Source organism: Pleurodeles waltl, chromosome 4_1, assembly GCF_031143425.1.
Source record: "Pleurodeles waltl isolate 20211129_DDA chromosome 4_1, aPleWal1.hap1.20221129, whole genome shotgun sequence".
In the NCBI taxonomy this organism is placed as follows: Eukaryota; Metazoa; Chordata; class Amphibia; order Caudata; family Salamandridae; genus Pleurodeles; species Pleurodeles waltl.
In genome coordinates, this window is record NC_090442.1 from 314,013,245 (window position 1) to 314,032,265 (window position 19,021).

General features: G+C 45.8%; 1 protein-coding gene across 2 annotated transcripts in view; it reads right to left on the minus strand.

Annotated features, from left to right (window-relative positions):
- The window catches only part of FERRY3 (FERRY endosomal RAB5 effector complex subunit 3), a 318,703-nt gene that overhangs the window by 212,993 nt on the left and 86,689 nt on the right, over positions 1 to 19,021 (minus strand). For both annotated transcript variants that reach the window (XM_069228412.1, XM_069228411.1), the window contains exon 8: positions 18,385 to 18,582. In XM_069228412.1, the coding sequence (XP_069084513.1) occupies positions 18,385 to 18,582 (198 nt within the window). The remainder of the gene's footprint in view (positions 1 to 18,384; positions 18,583 to 19,021) is intronic.

A 19,021-nucleotide genomic window follows, 5' to 3' on the forward strand; every position in this document is an offset into this window, starting at 1 on the left:
GCCACAACTGCTATTTCACAGTTGTCATTTCAGAACACACCATATTGACTTAAAGAAGCAGCTATTTACCTTAGTTGGTTCCTGGTCCTTTTCACCACACACTCAGTGGCGAGGCTTCCCTCTTTGACCGAAAATGCTGTATACAAGTACTAACTTTAGATATATATATTTTTTTTTAAAGTCACAGGACAAAAATAAATAAATCCCAGGACCACTCTTCAGAACAAGGTGAGAAGAAAGATGGTTATCAAAGGAACATAACATGTTCTTCTGATGTGTACCTCTAGCTGCAGATTATTTCTCACCTCTTGAATGAATAACTAAACAGTACCACCAAGCAGGTGGGTCTGAAGGAATGGTAAAACAGGCAAAATCCTGCAACCCAGATCTGGCAAAATGCCCACCCCTGTGGACTTTGGAGAGGAGACAGTTATACCTGATTAATGTGTGGACTGAAGCCCACGTTTTAGTCCAACACAGGAACACCTAAGTGAATGCCAAAAAAATGACCTGCGTCTTAGTGAATGGGCCCGATGCCCTCTGCCGAATCATCTTGTCAAGGGCAGATCAGATCTTGATGCAGAGAATGCCCTCTGGGGGATTCATCTGGTCATGGGCAGAGCAGATCTTGATGCACAGAACAAATCGCTGGGGAAACACCTGCTTCTGAATCTCATTGCCCTTCCTGAAGCATTTGTGGCCCCTGAAATGTTGATCTATAACCTGAAAATTGAAAGGCCTGTTGATGTAGAAACTAAGAGTCCTGCAACAATCCAGATGGCAAGAGAAGGTAGATAGAATGTCAGCAAAGTGATGAGATTTTCCAACAGAAATGGTGTAACCACATTAATAAAGAAGAAAGCCTTAGTCCACAAGAAGAGTGTAGTGTGTTGCTTTCATATGGGTGTCTCGTGCGTATGTCAAGCATGAGACAGAATATGGAGGAGAAAGAGACTGTTGGGGCGTATGTGAGGAGCGTAGCAACAGAGCGCATCAACGATAGTGCGGCAGTCCTTATTACAATAAAACTCTTCAATTTCTACCTCTTTGAATGAGTATTTCACTACACGGAAATTGGAGACGAGCTTTCTGGACCGCAGGGGCTCGAGGCTCCCTTTCCGTTCATACTGCCAAAGCGTCAAAAGAACGGACGCTGATTTCCTATCCACAAAGGTACGTGCAGAAAGGCAGATAACTGGATAATTGGCAACAGCTTCTTTTGACAAACGAGGCCAGTAGGAGAAAAAGACTGTTTCTCAAATAAATAAAAAAGCAGCCCAGTGGCATCTAGTGGCAAAAAAAGGTACTGCAGCCCTTTTCTACTGTTAAAGGGAAAACTAGCATTGGTGAAAGCAAGCTAACAGCAGCACCCCTAGGAAGTGACTGCGCAAGACCAGCAGTGTACCCAGCTGCGCCAGCCAAGCTGCAAAAGTAGGTAAAGGACGCAAGTGCAACGTGAGGCACCAGGAGCGCGCGCACATTGGCATATTTTCAACTAAAGAAAAATCAGAATAATAAATAATATCAAAATAAACACAAAAAAGTACATTTTATTTTTGGGTACTGGATACTTTGAAATTCAACAGTATTTTTTTCTATTACCTTCTGGAGTGTACACCCAGTGACATTACAGTGTCTGATTTCTAATTTGCTTTAAATTAAGCCGCTTTTGTGTTCAGGACTGTGATCGACTTCCAGTGCAGTCTGTGAATCCACCGCCACCTTTTCTAGAGACACCTGGGAGTCCACCTATTATCTGGAAAAAATGGTTTGATGTTTTGAAATGTACTTAGGAGCAATTGGTGCATCTTGTTTCCATCCTGAGAGGAAAACATTTTTACTACTACATGCCTTAGTATTTGAAGGGAGATCAGTATTCAAACATCTTCTAGCTTTGGTGTTGGATGAAGGAGAAGAGGTTGATGAGTATACTGAGACAATCAAAAAACTGGGACTGAGGTTTGACATTCAACCCAGTTTGGTATTAATCAGACACAAGTTTTTCAAAAGGGAACAAAATTCTGATGAAAATGTGGTTACTTTTATATCACCATTGAGGAACCTTGCAGCCGACTGTCAGTTTCAGACGTTTAATGACCAGCTAGTCAGAGACCAATTTATTGCAAAACGCACAGATAAAACTATTCAGCAAAAGCTTCTTTCCATGAGCAATCCTCAATTAAGATTGGCAAAAATCAGTGAGACGTCTAAATTGTCGGTGAAAGAAATGGAGTGCAGGGCGACAGAGAATATAGGATTGGTGAAGTCTCAAGATGAGAAAACATTAAAATTGACTAAGATTTCTTCTAAGCCATTTTTTAAATAAAAAAATATTTGTTTTAGGTGTGGTAATCCAAACCATTATAAGAGTGGTAGTGTCCTGCTAGGAATGTTACATGTAGGAAATGCAACAAAATGGGACACTTTGCCAATGGGTGTCAGAGTGGCACAATCAGTGCAGTTTCTCAACAGAGTTCAGGAAGGTATACCAACAGTACTGGGGTAGCCAACATCACAGAGGTGGTTGACAATGAATTTGATAAAATCCAAGAGGAGTAGAGAGACATGGTAATGATTGTTACGGAGAGTCAGATAGTGAGTGGTGATCCTACAATGTGTGTAGATCCTTATGTTGAAATTGGCGTTGTTGACAAAGTTGTTAAAGTCTTAGTAGAGTCTGGTGCTAGGATCACAATGATTACCCAAGAACTGTGTAAGGAAGTTTGGGGAGTCAGACTTCTTAGTGCGCCAGACATAGCACCTGTGTCCTATGAAGGGAGACAGACTGAATTAGCAGGGTATTTTGAGGATGTGCTTGAATTCAAGGGTAGGAAAAATGTTGGTAAGGTTTATATGGCAATAAAAGCTTTAAACATATTAGGTTGGTTTCATCAAGGATTCTTTCAAATGATTTTGAGGCCAGGTACCAAAGAACAAGTATTTGTGGTAGAATCAAGTGATTATGGGCCAGTTTAATGGAAGACTTTCCTTTGGTTTTCTCTAAGAAATTAGGCACCATTAAAGACTTTACTCATCAAATAAAAGTCAAGGAGGGTGTTATACCTGTCAAGCATAAATTCAGGAATGTACCATTCAGTGTGAAAGACAAATTAGAAAAGGAATTGATGGATTTGACTGAGAAAGGCATTATTGAACCCATTGAACCCGCTCTATGGTTATTTCCCTTGGTGGTCACCAGGAAGAAAGATGGTGATTTGAGAATTTGTGTTGACCTTCACAGTCTGAACAGGCATATTTGGGTGTATTCTCACCCTTTACCCAAAAGTAAAGAGATGCTGGCTACTATTGGAGAGTCTAAATGGTTTTCCAAATTGGATCTAGCAGCAACATACCATTAAATTGTTTTAGATCCAACTTCAAGACATCTTACCGCATTTGTATCACCTTTAGGTACATTTCAATACTGCAGAGTGCCTTTTGGATTAACATCTGCAGCAGCTGTCTTTGAAAGGGTTATGTCTCAGATGTTAAGACATTAAGGGTGTAGCTGTTTTTCAGGTTGATGTTTTGATCCATGCAGCATCCAGGGAGGAACATGACCTCAATGTGAAAAGAGCGTTAAAGATTATACAGGATAGAGGGGTTGTTCTGAGAAGTGAGAAATGCTAATTTTTGAGAAATAAAGTTGAATATTTGGGGCATGTTGTGTCTGAAAAAGGAATTGAACCTAAACCTGGTTTAGTCAAAGCAATTATGGATGCGTCACCACCTTGTGACAAGGCTGGATTGAAGTCTTTTATTGGGTTGTGTGAATTTTATTCATGTTTCATGAATGATTATGCAGCAAAAACCAAGTCTTTGACAAATTTGTTAAAGGAAAATTTTGCATTTGAATGGAGAAAAGGCAGTCAGGAGGCATTTGATTGGGTCAAGTCCCAATTAGTTGGACCAAGAATTTTGAAACCTTTTGATCCAGATGTGCAGTGTATTATAACTGTGGATGCTAGCCGTTTTGGTGTGGGTGCGGTGTTGACTCAAGTGAAAGGAAGTGTGGAAAATACTTTGGGTTATGCATCAAGGGTTTTGAGAGGGTCTGAAATACATTTTTTAATTATTGAAAAGGAATTGTTGGCGTGTTGGTGGGATATTAGGAAGTTTCATCCGTATATATGGGGGATCAAGTTTGTTTTGTGCACTGATCATAGCCCTCTTGTTTCTACTTTGACAGGAGACAAGATTAAGGAATTGACACCTCGTATTTCAAGACTAGTCACAAAGTTATTTCAGTATGATTTTGAAGTTCACTACATTCCAGGCAACATGAATGTCAGGGCAGATTTTTTATCTAGGTTCCCGACACTTGAAGAAGCAAGCGTTGGTGAGGATGGAAGGAAGATGATGTAGATAACTGTTTTATAGCAGCAGTAGATTTGGAGAGTATATGTTCAATGAGTGAAAGTGAGTGAAAGGAGGATATAGCGAAGGGCATGGCACTGGCACAGGACATGAAGTTTGTAAAAAATGGTTGGCCCAGAGAGAGAAAGGTTCCAATTCAATTCCAGACAATCGTCAAAGTATCATGAGAAATGTCTGTTGAAGATGACATTCTGATGAGGGGTGAGAGGTATGTTCCCCCCAGTGAGTTTGAGGAAAAGAATTGTTGCTGATGCGCATGGGGGTCATTTAGGTAGAACACTTAAGCGTAGGTCACGTGTAACATTTTGGTGGCCTGGAATGGATCAGTGTGTTGATGCATGTATGGAGGAATGTGTAATATGCAACAGTTGTTAAAAGGGATTCAAGGTGAGGACCCCACCTTTGCAACCTATTGAGTTACCCTCGATACCTTGGGAAAAGTTGGGAATTTACCTTATTGGTCCGTTCAACACGTTACCAGTCTTGCTGGGGTTTGCTGTAGTCTTAATTGACTATTAGTCTAAGAGGCCAGAAATTAAATTTATAGGTGATCCCTCAACGAGGAATGTGATTGAATTTCTGAGAGATGTGTTTCTACGTGAGGGGTTTCATTCTTCTATTGTTTCTGACAATGGTATGCAATTTGTTAGTCATGAATTTAAGGAATTTTTACTACAAGGAGATGTCAAGCACATAAGGAGTTCACTATACCATCCTCAAACTAATGGTCTTGTGGAACGCATTAATCAAGTGTTGGGGAATTGTGTGCGGTGGGCTATTGATAAAAAGTAAAACTTTCAAATTTCAGTACGATCCATGCTTTGGTTTTATCGCATAACTCCCCATTAGTCCACTGGATTTTCACCTTTTGAGTTGTTGTGTGGCAGGAAACTCTCTTCAAAAATCTGTCCTGGTTGGATGTCCAGGTGGATTAAATAAAGTGAGTGGAGTGTGATTGATGGTATGGTCAGGAAAAAATTTCAGATAGCACAGATCAAGCAAAAGAAATATTTTTATTCATCGAAGAAAGTTTGTTCCCACCAGTTGGTGATTGGGGATCAAATTAGAATTAAAATACCTGTTCACAGGAAGAAAAGAGAAAATAATTTTTCTGATCCAATAGTTATTGACAAGATACGTGGTAATGCTCTCAGGGTCAATATGCAAAATTGGTGGAATGTTGTTAAGGTGGTCAAGGTCAAGGATGAGTGTAACATAACGTATGATTCTAATCAACCTTTTGTGTTTCAGAGTAATGATTTTCCAAGCAAACACGTTGTTCATCAAAAAATTCAAGAGATGTAAATAGGTTTAATCCAGATTTGTATGTACGCAAGAGTGGTAGGAAAAGGGTAAAACCTTTGAGATACAGTTGATTTTGTAATTTAATCTAGCTTATTGATGCCAAGTTTTCTGTAAGGTTTTCCTTACAGTTTTAGCTGAAATGTATTAGTAAATGTTATTGTTAATTGTTTTTTCTTGCTGTTCTTCAATGTTCTTTATTTTATTTATTTTTTGTTATTTTTCTTTATGTTCTTATGTTTTATATTTCTTGATTGGTATTTCGAGATGAATCTGTAATGTTTGGTTTGCCATTTGTAAGGGAAGAGGATAATGTAGTGTGTTGCTCTCGTGTGGGTGTCTCGTGCATATGTCAAGCACGAGACTCGAGAGCAGAATGTGGAGGAGAAAGAGACTATCGACGATAGTGCGGCAGTCCTAATTACAATAAAACTCTTCAATTTATACCTCCTTGAGTGAGTGTTTCACTACAAAAGAGCTTGATCAGAAAAAATGAAGTTAAAGCAGAGTGGCAAGTGGCAGCTCACCAACACACCAAGCTCAATTAATGTCATATAAACAGCATTCACAATATTCAGCTTCTGTGGGCAACTGTGCATGGGCTAATGAGATGACCCCATCAGAAAAGTGAGCACCAGATTAAAGTCCCAATGTGGCATGCGAAACAGCTATGGGGAAGCATATGGGTCAGCTTCTTCAAAAGAACATAGAAATGACTTGACAATGACGGATGACCCAGGAAACAAAAAACAAAATGTCTGACGAGTAACCCTTAACAGTGCCTACTGCAACTTGCAGCTTGGTCAGGGGCAGTGCAAAGCACAATAATCAGAACAACATGCCATGCAGAGCTTAACTTCCTTCTCACCACACCGAGGAACACAGCGTGACCAACATCCAGAAAGAAAAGCAAATAAGATGACATCCATCATGTCTGTAGGTAAATAAAAACAACTCTGATCCCTCAACTCAATTTCCTGGCATGAATGAGGGGGCTCTGGAGATTCACATGCAGAATTTGACCCTCTTACTGCCTTTGGGGGTCTACCATGATTACTAGTGCAAGAGAAGGACACATCAACAGGGGGAGTAGATTCAAAGACTACAAACTTCATGGGAAGTCGCTCCCTTTAAGGTCACCAGCACACAGTGTTCATGCAGCTTCCTCAGGACAAGAGAAATCAGATAACTTGAACGCAGCACAAGCAGGGAGTTGCCCTACTGAAAGACACCACAGACCAGCATCAGGTAACCCTAACTTCCTGACACAACTTCCAGCTCTAGAGAGCCTTATGGTGCAAGACTCAATGAACCCAAATTCTTACCAGGCAGGGGACCTAAAATACTTAACCATGGGAAGACGCTTGTTCTGCCTATTTGCCTCTGTGTTACTTGAATGTAGTTTGCCTTATGAGTCATTAGACACTGTTGGGACATGCCTCACATTGTGTTTCCAGATTTGCTGGAGGATATGAGCAACACCCTCACTCTCACAGTAGAGGATAGACAGAATGCGGCATAGTGCGTTTTACATTCTAGATTGGGCATGACACATTCTGTTGACTGCGTGAATGGGCACCAGTGCTATTACCAAAAGCCATGCCTTAATGCACTCTACAGGCTTCTCTGGGGATGCCCAGACCTCTTTGGTGATCAAGCACAAGGTCTATGTTTTTAAATGCCAATGCTTTTAAATAATAAATCAAAAGGGTTGAGACATGGGACCAGGCTCGTATGAGTCTCAAAGGATGAGGACCCCTATGCAAATAAAATAAACCTTGACAGGATAAATTCACAGCCAAAACCAGGCAAAATATGGTAAGCTATTCAAATTTAAATAAGCATCAAATGCCAGAGGATCAATTAAAGGTTAACACTAAGCAAGTAAATAGCCAGAACCAAAGTACAGTTCAGCAAGAGAACTAAAAGAAAACATGCTTAAAGAGTATATGTAATAAGTCAATAAACCAACTACTGCAGAGTGTACTCCCTGGTAACTAGAAAGTCTAAGTATAAATCAATGAGCGGAATGACAGCGACTGCTCAGTTTGAAAGGAAAGAAAAATTTGGCGCACATCCCCAAGAAGGGCAAATTTGTAGGTTTCTCACAGGGAGACCGAGAGACAGTAGCGGGCATAGCATGGGGGAGGCATAGTCATGAAGGCAAGGCAGCAGCCCCTTCGGACTATCTGCAAAACTCACCTGTCCAATGTTATAGACTGCCAGTGGCACAGGTGAGGGTATATCCTGCTGCCAACTGGACATCCATGATGATATAAGGGCAGATTAGGAGGCTCTGGAGGTTGGGGGTGGGGTGCAGGCAGATATTGACCAGTCCTCTGGCTACCTGATCCACAAAGCCTTTGGAAACTGTGTACTCGGCCACGGAGGGGCTGTGGAACATGGCAGACACTGTGGCTGGGTGAGAACTGGCGTGGCTGAAAGCCCTATCCATAGCCATGAAAGAGTGAAAAGCAGACTGGGGGTGGCACGGGGCAGAAAAAAAGCCCAAGGACTGAGCCATAGCCTGACTGTCCTTAAAACATTCCAGCGCCGAGTCTGCTTTGTCTCTGAAGAGATGGGAGCCATTGAAGGACATGTCCATCAAAAAAGAGGTGACATCACCCAAACAGCCAGTAGTACTAAGCCAGGCATAGCGTTCAAGGGCCACTGTCAACAAAATCAATTTGCCTGCAAGTCAGTCATATCCACATGGAATTGTGAGGGCCTCGTCTGGGACTGCAGGCAGCACTTGCACAACTGTATCCCACAGAGCATGAGAGTAGCGGCCCAAAAGGCAAATGGTGTTCACGGACCACAATGCCAGGCTGGCAAAAGAAAACATCTTCCCAAGCTCTCCAGCCTTTTGGATTCCCTATAAGGAGGAGCAGTAAGGAACTTGCCAGGGTTGACATGGGAGGTGGAAGCTTGGACCATCATACTCTCTGGGTGGGGTATTGAATGAGGAATATTGTGTTCCCTGGGGTGGGAAAGTGGTGACTGGCGATTGTCCTGTTCACAGAAGCCCTTGTGTTGGTTTTGGACCAGGTACCCAAAACAACACCTGTGAGAGCCTCATTAAATGAGAGAAGCGGTTCAGATGGGAAGACTCTCTGCTGAAGCACCTCCGTGGAGGCATTGGCCTTGACTGCCACTGAGGACAACTGTAGGTCGAAGACTTTCCCAGCCCTATGCACCACCTTTGTAAAAGATGCTTCCTTCTCTGTAGCCACAGTAGGGGAAAAAACATGCCAGCATCTGGGGAAGTGTCCAGACCACGAGCTTCATCCAGCCCCTCACACCAATCCATATCTTGCTCATAAGGCTGGACTTCTTCAGAATCCAGTGACCCCTCCCATTACTCCCCAAGTCCAAGCCTATAAGGATTGGCCTCAGGATCCGATCCGTGGGGGCAAGACTCTAGATGACGCCAGATACAGTATCTAACGATGCCCCTCCGACTCTGCATTGGAGTCAGGGACTAAAATGGGGATGGTGCTGCAGGTGGGCACCAGGCGGAATAGAATCATGACCAGTGCTGGGGAAGGTTGAGGTGGTAGGACCGGCATCAGTGTGGATCCAGAAATGGATCCTGGGGGTCCCACCGGCACTTCTGCTCTTGGAGCAGAACCAGCAGGGGCTCCAGATGACTCAGCAGTGCATGAAGGGGAACCAAAGGGTTTGCCCACCGAAATATGAGGCACATGGCATGATAGAATTCCTTTAGTTGGGCAGGAGTTGCCCCAAATCCTAGAAACTCAGAAAGCATGGAGTTGGCTCAGGCAGAGGCTGAACAGCAGAGTGAAGCCAAGAACGCAGACGCTCCCGCATCACATTGGCTGGTGGATGCAGAGAAGTCGAAGCACACTTCAAATACAACCACCCACCCCCCAACCGGGACCTTGACCGGCGTGGAGTCGCACAATGGGCCATCATCAGCTTGAGGGAGTGCTCCCTCAAATCCCTGTGATTCAGCACGCGGCACTCGGGGCACAACTTGGAATCATGGTCGCACTCAAGGCACCAAAGGCAAGCAAGGTGCGGGATCATCACCGACATCAGTCAGTGAGTCGGTGACAGGCGCCACAAGGCTTGAAGCCGGCCTAGCCTCGATAAAACGCTGAAAAAAGTGCAGCCAAAAACTGACAGAAGGGGTAGCTGTAAAGAAATGGCTCCCTGTTGCAGTTACCCCCCACTTTTTGCCTGATACTGATGCTGACTTGACTGAGAAGTGTGCTGGGACCCTGCTAACCAGGCCCCAGCACCAGTGTTCCTTCCCCTAAAATGTACCATTGTATCCACAATTGGCACACCCTGGCATTCAGATAAGTCCCTTGTAACTGGTACTTCTAGTACCAAGGGCCCTGATGCCAAGGAAGGTCTCTAAGGGCTGCAGCATGTCTTATGCCACCCTAGAGACCCCTCACTCAGCACAGACACACTGCTTACAAGCCTGTGTGTGCTAGTGAGAACAAAATGAGTAAGTCGACATGGCACTCCCCTCAGGGTGCCATGCCAGCCTCTCACTGCCTATGCAGTATAGGTAAGACACCCCTCTAGCAGGCCTTACAGCCCTAAGGCAGGGTGCACTATACCATAGGTGAGGGTACCAGTGCATGAGCACTGTGCCCCTACAGTGTCTAAACAAAACCTTAGACATTGTAAGTGCAGGGTAGCCATAAGAGTATATGGTCTGGGAGTTTGTCAAACACGAACTCCACAGCACCATAATGGCTACACTGAAAACTGGGAAGTTTGGTATCAAACTTCTCAGCACAATAAATGCACACTGATGCCAGTGTACATTTTATTGTAAAATACACCACAGAGGGCACCTTAGAGGTGCCCCCTGAAACTTAACCAACTACCCGTGTAGGCTGACTGGTTTTAGCAGCCTGCCACAAACCGAGACATGTTGCTGGCCCCATGGGGAGAGTGCCTTTGTCACTCTGAGGCCAGTAACAAAGCCTGCACTGGGTGGAGATGCTAACACCTCCCCCAGGCAGGAATTGTCACACCTGGCGGTGAGCCTCAAAGGCTCACCTCCTTTGTGCCAACCCAGCAGGACACTCCAGCTAGTGGAGTTGCCCGCCCCCTCCGGCCAGGCCCCACTTTTGGCGGCAAGGCCGGAGAAGATAATGAGAAAAACAAGGAGGAGTCACTGGCCAGTCAGGACAGCCCCTAAGGTGTCCTGAGCTGAGGTGACTCTAACTTTTAGAAATCCTCCATCTTGCAGATGGAGGATTCCCCCAATAGGGTTAGGACTGTGACCCCCTCCCCTTGGGAGGAGGCACAAAGAGGGTGTACCCACCCTCAGGGCTAGTAGCCATTGGCTACTAACCCCCCAGACCTAAACACGCCCTTAAATTTAGTATTTAAGGGCTACCCTGAACCCTAGAAAATTAGATTCCTGCAACTACAAGAAGAAGGACTGCCTAGCTGAAAAACCCCTGCAGAGGAAGACCAGAAGACGACAACTGCCTTGGCTCCAGAAACTCACCGGCCTGTCTCCTGCCTTCCAAAGATCCTGCTCCAGCGACGCCTTCCAAAGGGACCAGCGACCTCGACATCCTCTGAGGACTGCCCCTGCTTCGAAAAGACAAGAAACTCCCGAGGACAGCGGACCTGCTCCAAGAAAAGCTGCAACTTTGTTTCCAGCGGCTTTAAAGAACCCTGCAAGCTCCCCGCAAAAGGCGTGAGACTTGCAACACTGCACCCGGCGACCCCGACTCGGCTGGTGGCGATCCAACACCTCAGGAGGGACCCCAGGACTACTCTAAGACTGTGAGTACAAAAACCTGTCCCCCCTGAGCCCCCACAGCGCCGCCTGCAGAGGGAATCCCGAGGCTTCCCCTGACCGCGACTCTTTGAATCCAAAGTCCCGACACCTGGGAGAGACCCTGCACCCGCAGCCCCCAGGACCTGAAGGACCGGACTTTCACTGGAGGAGTGACCCCCAGGAGTCCCTCTCCCTTGCCCAAGTGGAGGTTTCCCCGAGGAACCCCCCCCTTGCCTGCCTGCAGCGCTGAAGAGATCCCTAGATCTCCCATTGACTTCCATTACAAACCCGACGCTTGTTTCGACACTGCACCCGGCCGCCCCCGCGCTGCTGAGGGTGAAATTTCTGTGTGGACTTGTGTCCCCCCCGGTGCCCTACAAAACCCCCCTGGTCTGCCCTCCGAAGACGCGGGTACTTACCTGCAAGCAGACCGGAACCGGGGCACCCCCTTCTCTCCATTCTAGCCTATGTGTTTTGGGCACCACTTTGAACCCTGCACCTGACCGGCCCTGAGCTGCTGGTGTGGTGACTTTGGGGTTGCTCTGAACCCCCAACGGTGGGCTACCTTGGACCAAGAACTGAACCCTGTAAGTGTCTTACTTACCTGGTAAAACTAACAAATACTTACCTCCCCTAGGAACTGTGAAAATTGCACTAAGTGTCCACTTTTAAAACAGCTATTTGTGAATAACTTGAAAAGTATACATGCAATTTTGATGATTTGAAGTTCCTAAAGTACTTACCTGCAATACCTTTCGAATGAGCTATTACATGTAGAATTTGAACCTGTGGTTCTTAAAATAAACTAAGAAAAGATATTTTTCTATATAAAAACCTATTGGCTGGATTTGTCTCTGAGTGTGTGTACCTCATTTATTGTCTATGTGTATGTACAACAAATGCTTAACACTACTCCTTGGATAAGCCTACTGCTCGACCACACTACCACAAAATAGAGCATTAGTATTATCTATTTTTACCACTATTTTACCTCTAAGGGGAACCCTTGGACTCTGTGCATGCTATTCCTTACTTTGAAATAGCACATACAGAGCCAACTTCCTACATTGGTGGATCAGCGGTGGGGTACAAGACTTTGCATTTGCTGGACTACTCAGCCAATACCTGATCACACGACAAATTCCAAAATTGTCATTAGAAATTCATTTTTGCAATTTGAAAAGTTTTCTAAATTCTTAAAAGACCTGTTAGGGCCTTGTGTTAGATCCTGTTTAGCATTTCTTTTAGAGTTTAAAAGTTTGTAAAAGTTTGAATTAGATTCTAGAACCAGTTGTAGATTCTTAAAAAGTATTCCAACTTTTAGAAGCAAAATGTCTAGCACAGATGTGACTGTGGTGGAACTCGACACCACACCTTACCTCCATCTTAAGATGAGGGAGCTAAGGTCACTCTGTAAAATAAAGAAAATAACAATGGGCCCCAAACCTACCAAAATACAGCTCCAGGAGCTTTTGGCAGAGTTTGAAAAGGCCAACCCCTCTGAGGGTAGCAACTCAGAGGAAGAGGATAGTGACTTGGAGGAAAATTCCCCCCTACCAGTCCTATCTAGGGAGAACAGGGTCCCTCAAACCCTGACTCCAAAAATAATAGTCAGAGATGCTGGTTCCCTCACAGGAGAGACCAACACCTCTGAAATCACTGAGGATAACTCCAGTGAAGATGACCCCCTGTTAGCCAGGATGGTCAAAAGATTGGCTTTGGAAAAGCAGCTCCTAGCCATAGAAAGGGAAAGAAAAGAGATGGGCCTAGGTCCCATCGATGGTGGCAGCAACTTAAATAGGGTCAGAGATTCTCCTGACATCCTAAAAATCCCCAAAGGGATTGTAACAAAATATGAAGATGGTGATGACATCACCAAATGGTTCACAGCTTTTGAGAGGGCTTGTGTAACCAGAAAAGTAAACAGATCCCACTGGGGTGCTCTCCTTTGGGAAATGTTCACTGGAAAGTGTAGGGATAGACTCCTCACACTCTCTGGAAAAGATGCAGAATCTTATGACCTCATGAAGGGTACCCTGATTGAGGGCTTTGGATTCTCCACTGAGGAGTATAGAATTAGATTCAGGGGGGCTCAAAAATCCTCGAGCCAGACCTGGGTTGATTTTGTAGACTACTCAGTAAAAACACTAGATGGTTGGTTAACTGGAAATGAAGTGTGTGACTATGTTGGGCTTTATAATTTGTTTATGAAAGAACACATTTTAAGTAACTGCTTCAATGAAAAGTTGCATCAGTATCTGGTAGACCTAGGTCCAATTTCTCCCCAAGAATTGGGAAAGAAGGCAGACCACTGGGTCAAGACTAGGGTAACCAAAACTTCCACTGGGGGTGACCAAAAGAAAGGGGTTACAAAAACTCCCCAGGAGAAAGTGGGTGACACTAGAAACAAAGAAAAAGAGTCCTCTGTAGGCCCCCAAAAACCAGAACAGGTGGGTGGGCCCCAAGACACAACCCAAAACAAAGGTGGTTACCAGGGTAAGAACTGGGATGCCACTAAGGCATGGTGCCACAACTGTAAACAGTCTGGGCACCACACCAAGGACACTTCTTGTCCCAAAAACAAACCCCAGAACAAAACTCCAGGGGTAACCAGTGTAGCCATGGGAGATGACTCCTCAGATGAGGAGGTCTTCCTAGCCTTCAACTGGAAACAGGGCCCAACAGGTGAGTTGGAGATTCCAGAGGGAAGCAGACACTTCCACCACCTACTGGTGAATGGAATCCCAACCACTGCCCTGAGAGACACTTGTGCCAGTCACACTATTGTGCATGACAGGCTGGTGCTCTCAAACCAGTACATCCCAGGTGAGACTGCCAGGGTAAGAGTTAGCCTAGACAGGGTCACTAAGAGGCCTGTGGCTTTAGTGCCCATAGAAGTGGGTGGCACTCTTAGCTGGAGAAGGGTAGTAGTCAGTGCAGACCTCCCCCTTGATTGTCTCCTTGGAAATGACTACCCAGAGGTTAGTCAGAGCTCAAGAGAGGAACTGGTCCAGTGCCAGTCCTCTCCCAAGGATTCTGGAAGTCCTGCCTCTGCAGTAAATGCAAGCAGGCCCCAGAAGAAGAAGAAAAGAAAACAGAGTAGGAAGGGTGGACAACCTTTAGCCAAGGTTACAGCAAGCCAAGGAGATTCTGCTCCAGTAGGGGAGAACTCCAAAAATGGCCCTGATAAAGTCCAACCTGACCCACAAGAAGTCCTGGCTAGTCAGGCAACTGTTAAACCTGAGTGGGTGGCTCCTCAGCTAACAGAAGAAAGAGTGGAAGAAGGGTGTTTACTACAAGATGTGGTAACCCCCCACTCCAATACAGCAGACAGGCAACCTGAACCCAAAGAAGCCTGTAACTTAGCCCCTTCCCTTTTAGGTGAAGAGCTAAAGGTGTGGTTCTGGGCACTGACAGCTGTCAGTGGCCTCTGCTGGGTGTTAGCCTTTATGGCTGCACTATCCTTAGCATGGTGGTCTGACCCCATGCCAAATAGCAAGTTAGGCCCCCTGACCCTATTGGTCATGGTGGGGTTACTCCAGCTCTGGGTAACCTCTCTGGGTAAGCTAGGGGTGACCCTGGCCAAGATAAGGTTAGCAGAGGTGGACACCTCTAAGACCAAAATAGAAAGAATGGGTGGAGACATTGAAGAGGCAGACAAGAGGCAATTCAGACTAGGTCCTATTACTGTGGAAGTGGGTCAGTTCCCCAAAGGGAATGACCTGAACAGAAGGATGTAAGGCAGAGTAGGCCCTGCAACTAACCAGCCTATTTCTCTTACTCTTCCTCGCCTGACAGACTAGGAAGACTCTCCCAGCTTGGGCTGAGTCTCCTGGCCTGTGGGCTGGGGGGGGCTTGTGTAAAGAAATGGCTCCCTGTTGCAGTTACCCCCCACTTTTTGCCTGATACTGATGCTGACTTGACTGAGAAGTGTGCTGGGACCCTGCTAACCAGGCCCCAGCACCAGTGTTCCTTCCCCTAAAATGTACCATTGTATCCACAATTGGCACACCCTGGCATTCAGATAAGTCCCTTGTAACTGGTACTTCTAGTACCAAGGGCCCTGATGCCAAGGAAGGTCTCTAAGGGCTGCAGCATGTCTTATGCCACCCTAGAGACCCCTCACTCAGCACAGACACACTGCTTACAAGCCTGTGTGTGCTAGTGAGAACAAAATGAGTAAGTCGACATGGCACTCCCCTCAGGGTGCCATGCCAGCCTCTCACTGCCTATGCAGTATAGGTAAGACACCCCTCTAGCAGGCCTTACAGCCCTAAGGCAGGGTGCACTATACCATAGGTGAGGGTACCAGTGCATGAGCACTGTGCCCCTACAGTGTCTAAACAAAACCTTAGACATTGTAAGTGCAGGGTAGCCATAAGAGTATATGGTCTGGGAGTTTGTCAAACACGAACTCCACAGCACCATAATGGCTACACTGAAAACTGGGAAGTTTGGTATCAAACTTCTCAGCACAATAAATGCACACTGATGCCAGTGTACATTTTATTGTAAAATACACCACAGAGGGCACCTTAGAGGTGCCCCCTGAAACTTAACCAACTACCCGTGTAGGCTGACTGGTTTTAGCAGCCTGCCACAAACCGAGACATGTTGCTGGCCCCATGGGGAGAGTGCCTTTGTCACTCTGAGGCCAGTAACAAAGCCTGCACTGGGTGGAGATGCTAACACCTCCCCCAGGCAGGAATTGTCACACCTGGCGGTGAGCCTCAAAGGCTCACCTCCTTTGTGCCAACCCAGCAGGACACTCCAGCTAGTGGAGTTGCCCGCCCCCTCCGGCCAGGCCCCACTTTTGGCGGCAAGGCCGGAGAAGATAATGAGAAAAACAAGGAGGAGTCACTGGCCAGTCAGGACAGCCCCTAAGGTGTCCTGAGCTGAGGTGACTCTAACTTTTAGAAATCCTCCATCTTGCAGATGGAGGATTCCCCCAATAGGGTTAGGACTGTGACCCCCTCCCCTTGGGAGGAGGCACAAAGAGGGTGTACCCACCCTCAGGGCTAGTAGCCATTGGCTACTAACCCCCCAGACCTAAACACGCCCTTAAATTTAGTATTTAAGGGCTACCCTGAACCCTAGAAAATTAGATTCCTGCAACTACAAGAAGAAGGACTGCCTAGCTGAAAAACCCCTGCAGAGGAAGACCAGAAGACGACAACTGCCTTGGCTCCAGAAACTCACCGGCCTGTCTCCTGCCTTCCAAAGATCCTGCTCCAGCGACGCCTTCCAAAGGGACCAGCGACCTCGACATCCTCTGAGGACTGCCCCTGCTTCGAAAAGACAAGAAACTCCCGAGGACAGCGGACCTGCTCCAAGAAAAGCTGCAACTTTGTTTCCAGCGGCTTTAAAGAACCCTGCAAGCTCCCCGCAAAAGGCGTGAGACTTGCAACACTGCACCCGGCGACCCCGACTCGGCTGGTGGCGATCCAACACCTCAGGAGGGACCCCAGGACTACTCTAAGACTGTGAGTACAAAAACCTGTCCCCCCTGAGCCCCCACAGCGCCGCCTGCAGAGGGAATCCCGAGGCTTCCCCTGACCGCGACTCTTTGAATCCAAAGTCCCGACACCTGGGAGAGACCCTGCACCCGCAGCCCCCAGGACCTGAAGGACCGGACTTTCACTGGAGGAGTGACCCCCAGGAGTCCCTCTCCCTTGCCCAAGTGGAGGTTTCCCCGAGGAACCCCCCCCTTGCCTGCCTGCAGCGCTGAAGAGATCCCTAGATCTCCCATTGACTTCCATTACAAACCCGACGCTTGTTTCGACACTGCACCCGGCCGCCCCCGCGCTGCTGAGGGTGAAATTTCTGTGTGGACTTGTGTCCCCCCCGGTGCCCTACAAAACCCCCCTGGTCTGCCCTCCGAAGACGCGGGTACTTACCTGCAAGCAGACCGGAACCGGGGCACCCCCTTCTCTCCATTCTAGCCTATGTGTTTTGGGCACCACTTTGAACCCTGCACCTGACCGGCCCTGAGCTGCTGGTGTGGTGACTTTGGGGTTGCTCTGAACCCCCAACGGTGGGCTACCTTGGACCAAGAACTGAACCCTGTAAGTGTCTTACTTACCTGGTAAAACTAACAAATACTTACCTCCCCTAGGAACTGTGAAAATTGCACTAAGTGTCCACTTTTAAAACAGCTATTTGTGAATAACTTGAAAAGTATACATGCAATTTTGATGATTTGAAGTTCCTAAAGTACTTACCTGCAATACCTTTCGAATGAGCTATTACATGTAGAATTTGAACCTGTGGTTCTTAAAATAAACTAAGAAAAGATATTTTTCTATATAAAAACCTATTGGCTGGATTTGTCTCTGAGTGTGTGTACCTCATTTATTGTCTATGTGTATGTACAACAAATGCTTAACACTACTCCTTGGATAAGCCTACTGCTCGACCACACTACCACAAAATAGAGCATTAGTATTATCTATTTTTACCACTATTTTACCTCTAAGGGGAACCCTTGGACTCTGTGCATGCTATTCCTTACTTTGAAATAGCACATACAGAGCCAACTTCCTACAGTAGCTCTTTCCTGATCTGCACTGGCTGGTGTGGAAAGAAAAGAACTGATGTCATTGTGCCTGGGTGGTGGCTATATAGGTGCTGCAGACATCAATTCTAGTAGGGATGATGCACAGGGATACTGCTCATGAAAAATATTCCACATCCAGTCTGATGACTAGAATAATTCTAAGGCAAGGAATCTGCAGCTAGAAGTCTCAATCAGATAAATGATATAATACAACATGAACTTTCAAAAATGATTAAGATTACTTGTTATGCGTTCCTACAAACAGCTGAGAAATGTTTAAGGCGTACATTCAATAGGTTTACGAGATAGGAGACAGATTGTTATAGTTTCCGATTTACTTTTTTATTCCAAACATTAATTTTAAATTTACCTCTTTTAATACCACTGTATGAATTAATGCGATTGTCCACCAATAAAACCAGCCCACACAGAGAAGTAGAATACAATGACAGAGCTGTTTGAAGTCTGTGGAGTTTAACGCCGCTTCGATGGTTACGTTTGTGTTTACAAAAATCTAGCATGTCGGCTCTCAGTAACCTCAGATTATGCATAGTTTTTAGTTGGGCTCCTGAAAAAGAACAAAAATAATTAAAATGCAAACTATACACCAGTAATTTAATTTACATAGGGAAAGGAAAGCATTATTTACAACAGTCAACTAAGGCACAGATCAGGATATACCTAGAAGACAGGCAACAATAGAGACACTGCCTCTTGCCAGTATAAATGTGTATAAATGGATGGAGGAAAACAACTTCTGCATAAATTGCTCGAAAAAAGGGAATACACCTCTCTGGAAAACTCAACCCAAGAAGGCTTTCAATCCAGTGGCCACTTCTGATGGGGAACTACCTTCTTAGTTCTCGCCTAAAAACCTTTGATCCTGCACCATCATTCAACCCTCAAATTAACCACTGACACAGAGTGCACACCGCCACCTTGTAACTAGTAGTTACACCTGTGTTAAGCTTCCACCACAAAGTGGACCTCACTGGAAACTGTTGCGT